This window comes from Ylistrum balloti, unplaced genomic scaffold, assembly GCF_031769215.1.
Source record: "Ylistrum balloti isolate Yb309-2 unplaced genomic scaffold, AGI_CSIRO_Ybal_v1 Utg372822, whole genome shotgun sequence".
Classification (NCBI taxonomy): Eukaryota; Metazoa; Mollusca; class Bivalvia; order Pectinida; family Pectinidae; genus Ylistrum; species Ylistrum balloti.
The window spans coordinates 32,696-40,529 of NW_026783169.1; the positions used below are offsets into that span (position 1 = coordinate 32,696).

The 7,834-nt window shown below is 35.8% G+C and overlaps 1 protein-coding gene across 1 annotated transcript; it reads right to left on the bottom strand.

The window, feature by feature from the left end:
- Positions 1-3,989: 3,989 nt before the first annotated feature.
- Positions 3,990-7,096, bottom strand: LOC132564797 (fructose-bisphosphate aldolase-like). Its single transcript, XM_060229420.1, is given in 3 exon segments — positions 3,990-4,723; positions 6,317-6,516; positions 6,925-7,096. Coding segments are annotated over 3 exon segments (396 nt in total). The 5' UTR covers positions 7,028-7,096; the 3' UTR covers positions 3,990-4,630.
- Positions 7,097-7,834: the final 738 nt, after the last annotated feature.

The following is a 7,834-nucleotide window of genomic DNA, read 5'->3' on the forward strand; positions in this document are numbered from 1 at the left end:
ATTCCATCTCATACATAGAACATAAAAATTACATAGTTAAAAACTAAAATTGAGAACGGTAGTGTAGATTTAATTCAAATTAGGTGTCTCGATAATAACTTTGTCTGATGGACACCGCAAATGATCACACAAACAAGGCCAAGTACTGTCATGAGACTGAGTTCTGCCATGAGGCTGGAGGTCTTTTATGAGTTTGAGGTCTGTCATGAGTCTGAGGTCTTTTATGAGTTTGAGGGCTGTCATGAGTCTGAGGTATGTCATTAGTCTGAGCTCTTTCACGAGACTGAGGTCTTTCATGAGCCTGAGATCTGTCTTGAGTCTGTGGTCTTTCATGAGTCTGAGGTATGTCATGAGTCTGAGGTCTGTCATGAGTCTGAGGTATGTCATGAGTCTGAGGTATGTCATGAGACTGAGGTCTGTCATGAGTCTGAGATCTGTCATGAGTCTGAGGTCTTTGATGAGTTTGAGGTCTGTCATGAGTCTAAGGTCTTTAATGAGTTTGAGGTCTGTCATGAGTCTGAGGTATGTCATGAGACTGATCTCTGTCATGAGTCTGAGGTCTTTAATGAGTTTGAGGTCTGTCATGAGTCTGAGGTATGTCATGAGACTGAGTTCTGTCATGAGTCTGAGGTCTTTCATGAATCTGAGGTCTGTCATGAGTCTGATGTCTGTCATGAGTCTGAGGTCTTTCATGAGTCTGAGGTCTGTCATGAGTCTGAGGTATGTCATGAGACAGGTCTTTCATGAGTCTGAGGTCTGTCATGAGTCTGAGGTCTGTCATGAGCCTGAGGTCTGTCATGAGTGTGAGGTCTGTCATGAGTGTGAGGTCTTTCATGAGTCTGAGGTCTGTCATGAGTGTGAGGTCTTTCATGAGTCTGAGGTCTGTCATGAGTCTGAGGTCTATCATAAGTGAAGACTGTCAATAGGCTGATCCAAAATGCCTGATGGCCAAAATTTTGTTTCACAAACAGTTCTAAAATTGATCATAAGTAACCAGGAATTGTTTGTGCTCATGCCATTTGAGACTGGTGGTTACCTCACTTTACACTGAGACTTGTCCCATGCCAAGGACAGCACAAAAAGGTTTCTCATTTCAAAATATCAACTTTTCACAAAATTATTGGTTATACAATACTGTAATCTCTGGGCTTATCGAGTCACATCAGGTCTGGTTACATAATATTGTAGACCCTAGGCTTATTACGAGGTAAATAAATCACATCAAGTCTGGTTATATAATAGTGTAGACCCTGGGCTTATTATAAGATAAACCTTTGATAAAAAGAGATACAACAATGAAGACGGATAATCCCTCCATTTTATTAACAAGATACATGCATGAATCTTGTGTTATGAAAATAATTTCTGATTGTACAAGAAATCCAGAAAATCACCACAATGAATATAATGACCTGGAATTTTAAAGTGAACATATAATATTGCTTCTTGAACACTGAACGGTTAAGGTCTTTTAATCCAAAGTCTCACAGTGTTGTTACAGTTCAGAAACCATGAAGTCAAGTTTGTCACAGTTCTGTCACAAAAATGTCACATTTCTGTCATAATGAAATCAAGTTGTGACAGTTCTGTCACAGTGAAGTTGCAGTTGTGACAGTTCTGTCACAGTGAAGTTGCAGTTGTGACAGTTCTGTCACAGTGAAGTCACAGTTGTGACAGTTCTGTCACAATGAAGTCACAGTTCTGTCACAAAAAAGTAAGTTCTGTCACAAAAAAGTCACAGTTCTGTCACAATGATGTTACAGTTCTGTCAAAATAAAGTCACAGTTCTGTCACAATGATGTTACAGTTGTCACAATGATGTCACAGTTCTGTCACAATTATGTCAGTTCTGTCATAATGAAGTCACAGTTCTGTCACAATGAAGTCACAGTTCTGTCACGATGTTGTTAGTTCTGTCACAATAAAGTAACAGTTTTATCACAATGATGTTACAGTTGTCACAGTTCTGTCAAAATGAAGTCACAAAGTAGCATCATCGTCAGGCTGTTGAGATAAAACTATACAATTATGCAAAAACATTTCACAGTTGTGTATTTTACAGAAACTGATGTCCGAACTCCTGATGATATTGTACACACTTCACCTTTATAAAGAAGACAATGATTTTTGTCTTCATTATCCATGAAAACTGGTAGAAAATCTCTGCCACAATGATTTGTATCTAATTCATATCAGGATGGTTCTATGTAGAACACAAATGGTTTTCAATTTCAAATTATAGCTAGAAATAAGGCAGATATATTGTTGGAACTACTTGTATATATACCCAAACAATCTTCAGCAAAGGGATGTTAATTATTTCTGTAGTTTCAAAATAAATTCTTCAATTTTCTCAACAATAAAGGGAAGTAATCCAGGGTTAAAATTGAAGTTAAAACTTCAAAAGGAACTAAAACAATAGGTGATGTATAATTATATTTTACAATCATGTTTAAAAACCCATTTTAAAACAAGAGATCCCAGTGGGATCTTGGCGCCCACCATTTGAGGATCTGTTTTCAGTTCTTGAAGATTTTTTTATTTTTTTTTGTTTGTTACTGGTGTTGTAAATGTTCATGAACTGGTCTTCATTGAATGTACTCAATGATGGCACAAGATATTTTTATTAAGCACCTATCATTTGAAAAAGATCCCAAAGTATTATTAGATAGCAGTCAGTTACAGGTGGATAATGGACAATATGCTTGTGCTGTATTACTGTCAACATCCAAGATGGCTGCCTGTGGGCCACCTTGATTTCAAATCAGTCCAAAAAAGGTACAATGCACAACTAGGGACCAAGGGAAACCAATATCTATGAGATATCAGAAGGATCCATCCAGTACTTCCTCAGATATAGCAGTAACAAGATTTTACTCTCAAAATCCAAAATGGCCACCTGTCGGCCATCTTGAATTCGAATCAGTCCAAAAAAGGTACAATGCATAAGTAGGGACCAAGGGGAAACTGCATATGAAATTTGAGAAAGATCCATCCAATACTTTCCAAGAAATAGCAGTAACAAACTTTTACTTCCAAAATCCAAGAGGGCCACCTGTCGGCCATCTTGAATTCGAATCAGTCCGAAAAAGGTACAATGCACAACTAGGGACCAAGGGGAACCTGCATATGAAATTGCTAGTACTTTAAGAAATAGCGGTAACAAACTTTTACATCCAAAATCCAAGATGGCCACCTGTCGGAAGTCCAAAAAAGGTACAATGCATAACTAGATACAAGGGGAAACTGCATATGAAATTTGAGAAAGATCCATCCAGTAATTTCTCAGAAATAGCGGTAACAAGAATTGTTTACGGACGGATGGACGGACGGACCACGGACCACGGACCACGGACGCAGGGCGATTTGAATACCCCACCATCTGATGATGGTGGGCTAAAAAGTGTAAATCATTTTCTTAAAGAAATAGTTGCTAACTGTATTACATACAAAGATGTATCAGATTTGCAATGAAATTGAATATATTGTAAAAATGTACATTTTCTAATCTACAAATCTGGTTAAATAGTAAGTCCTATTTCAATATTTACATTCTATCCTTCAAACAGTGAAAACAACATATTTTCATTTAACATCAATTTTCCATCATGGCTGTAGTTTTGCTACATTTCTTTCATTTAGAAACATCTTTCAAGGATTTTGTATACGAAATAATGTCAAGCATGAACCTGCTTGATTAACCTGGGTAAACCAAAATAAGTAACAAGATAACATGGTTATATTTGGAATGAATTGGTGTCAACCTCTAACATTCCATGAAGAATATCTTTCTATTTCATCACACACATAATCTGATCTGAAATTAAAGTTTAAAATTTAAGTTTATTAAAGCATAACTTAAAAGAAATTAAATTATAAAGAGAAATAGTTTCACAGTGAAAATATCACACAAAATGAATTGAACAAAATGTTATATTTCAAAACATAATAATGGCTTTTTGTTGCAAACTTTTGATAAAAAATATATATCATGAAAAAATATTTTATTTTAACGGACTTGTTATGTAATGCATGTTTTTTAGATACAGTAAAAATCACAAATTTATAGCTTTTTCTTCTGTAAAATATGAACCACAGTGGTCCAATATCTAGTCACTGAACATCACTGCAGTCTACTAAAAAACAGTAAGAAGGTCATGAAATAATTATAAAACATCCCTTTTACTTATAAAAATAGTTAGAAATGTTCACATTGAGAAATTCAATCATAACATACAGTTGTAAAGATTTAAAGTAAATTTGCTGATATAAAATAAACACATCTCACAAATTTTAAAGGATTTTTTGGTTGAAATAGGAAACATGACAATACTTCTTTGAATGCACTTTGTGAACATGGAGTTTTTATCACTATTGTATGGGTAATTGGTTGTACCTAGAGTAATCAGCCTTTGACAGTGACTTTTCAAACTTTGACCTTTGACCTTTTTAAATCTGTTGTATATTGTTGAGATCTTAATTTACTTCAATAACTTTTCACCATAACAAAGTTACTCCTTGTATAAAATTTGAAGGACACTGACAATAATTTTAACAACTTTTTTTTGACATTTTGATGTTCATTAATTACTTCCCTTTGTGTCAACAACAAGACAACCAAGGGAGATAACTAATAGGTGTGTTTGGGAACAAACAGAGATTCGCTGGCTGCTGCACTCCCATCTTCACCATTGTACTTCCCCACAGCTGCCAGTCCATTCAGCTAGAATGATAAAAATACTCTCGTTAATGGAGCACTGATTTAACAATGAAACACTCACTTAACAGACATTTTATCATATTATAGATACTAACACAGGGAAATATGTTGTAAATTTATCCAACATGTGACCGTACTTTGAGTCCTAATTTGTAACAACTATTGACCTTTAACCTTGACCAATAGCCACTTATCTCTTATGATATGTAGATGTTGGTGGTATGATGTTAAGGTGTGAATATGATCCAAATCTGTTCACAAGTTCAGGAGATCTCTTGCACACCAGTTTTGTCATGCTTGCATACACTCATGCTTGGGCACACAGACTCCAGAGGTCTCTAAGCAGTGACAACTTAAGAAACTTACTTTTGTACAGCTGACAAGTGACAAGTTAAGTAACTTTTGTACAGCTGACAAGTGACAACTTAACTAACTTTTGTACAGCTGACAGGTGACAAGTTAAGTGACTTTAGTACAGCTGAGAAGTGACAACATTGGTAACTTTTGAACAGACAACTTAACTAACTTTTGTACAGCTGAGAAGTGACAACTAACGTTTGTAAAAATGAGAAGTGTAACTTTTGTACAGCTGAGAAGTGACACCTTAACTAACTTTTGTACAGCTGAGAAGTGACAACTTAAGTGACTTTTGTACAACTGAGAAGTGACAACTTAACTAACTTTTGTACAACTGAGAAGTGACAACTTAACTAACTTTTGTACAACTGAGAAGTGTGACTTTTGTACAACTGAGAAGTGACAACTTAAGTAACTTTTGTACAACTGAGAAGTGACAACTTAAGTAACTTTTGTACAGCTGAGAAGTGACAACTTAAGTAACTTTTGTACAGCTGAGAAGTGACAACTTAAGTAACTTTTGTACAGCTGAGAAGTGACAACTTAACTAACTTTTGTACAACTGAGAAGTGACAACTTAACTAACTTTTGTACAACTGAGAAGTGACAACTTTGGTAACTTTTGTACAGCTGAGAAGTGACAACTTTGGTAACTTTTGTACAACTGAGAAGTGACAACTTAACTAACTTTTGTACAGCTGAGAAGTGACAACTTAACTAACTTTTGTAACATTGGTAACTTTTGAACAGCTGAGAAGTGACAACTTAACTAACTTTTGTACAGCTGAGAAGTGACAACTTAACTAACGTTTGTAAAAATGAGAAGTGACAACTTAACTAACTTTTGTACAGCTGAGAAGTGACAACTTAACTAACTTTTGTACAGCTGAGAAGTGACAACTTAAGTGACTTTTGTACAACTGAGAAGTGACAACTTAAGTAACTTTTGTACAGCTGAGAAGTGACAACTTAACTAACGTTTGTAAAAATGAGAAGTGACAACTTAACTAACTTTTGTACAGCTGAGAAGTGACAACTTAACTAACTTTTGTACAGCTGAGAAGTGACAACTTAAGTGACTTTTGTACAACTGAGAAGTGACAACTTAACTAACTTTTGTACAACTGAGAAGTGACAAATTAAGTAACTTTTGTACAGCTGAGAAGTGACAACTTAAGTAACTTTTGTACAGCTGAGAAGTGACAACTTAAGTAACTTTTGTACACATTAGAAACTTACTTTTGCCCTATTGAGAAGCGTTGCTTAAGCATTGGCCAAGTTGCTATCTTGTCCCTGCCAAGCCTTTAGGACACTGGCTTGGAGAGCTCGACCGAAGGAGAAGCTAAGTGCCCAAGGCTTGCGTCCTGGGTATCTGTTGATGGCATTTAGATTTTCTGTGGCACATACTTCTGACTGTCCACCAGATAAGAAGGTGATACCTGAGGTCAAACACAACACCAGTTAAATATTAAATATCTCTTGTTTCTCTGCTTTGACACATTCTGAAATTAGAAACTAATTTAAAGATATCTATGAATTTATTACAATTACACATGTAATCCACAGATGGAAATCTCTCCTAACTGTTCAATGTGAAGCTGATATATTTCTCTTTAATAAACCATAGAGAACCATTATGTCACAACAAGGGACATTATCCAGATATCACATGTGGAAATTATCATACCATATCATACAAGAACGTCCCATCAAAGGGAGATAATATGTCCAAAGAAAGGGAGATCTTAAGTATGTCCCAATAAGGGCGGAATATACCCAAAGAAGGAGAGATTATAAGCATGTCTGAAATGAAAAACAACCAAACAAGAGGAAGCAAATGAGTTTACCTGGAACAGCAGCAGGCACAGTACGACTGAGTGCTTGGACAGTTGCACGAGCATTATCATCAGCCGTGTACTTCCTTGGACATGACTGACCAGCGGTCACCATGTTTGGTTTTAAAAGAGTACCTTCCAGGTAAACATGGTGGTCAGCTAAGGCCTTGTATGTGAAAGCAAGAACCTGAAAAAGATAAAAAGTTTAAATATGTATCCATTAATAGTCTGGTGTTACCTGTATCCATTAATAGTCTGGTGTTACCTGTATCCATTAATAGTCTGGTGTTACCTGTATCCATTAATAGTCTGGTGTTACCTGTATCAATGAATATGATAGTCTGGTGTTACCTGTATCAATGAATATGATAGTCTGGTGTTACCTGTATCAATGAATATGATAGTCTGGTGTTACCTGTATCAATGAATATGATAGTCTAGTGTTACCTGTATCCATGAATAGTCTGGTGTTACCTGTATCAATGAAAAGTCTGGTGTTACCTGTATCAATGAATAGTCTGGTGTTACCTGTATCAATGAATAGTCTGGTGTTACCTGTATCAATGAATAGTCTGGTGTTACCTGTATCAATGAATATGATAGTCTGGTGTTACCTGTATCAATGAATAGTCTGGTGTTACCTGTATCAATGAAATGTCTGGTGTTACCTGTATCCATGAATAGTATGGTGTTACCTGTATCAATGAATATGATAGTCTGGTGTTACCTGTATCAATGAATATGATAGTCTGGTGTTACCTGTATCAATGAATAGTCTGGTGTTACTGGTGTTTGTATCAATGAATATGATAGTCTGGTGTTACCTGTATCAATGAATATGATAGTCTGGTGTTACCTGTATCAATGAATAGTCTGGTGTTACCTGTATCAATGAATAGTCTGGTGTTACCTGTATCAATGA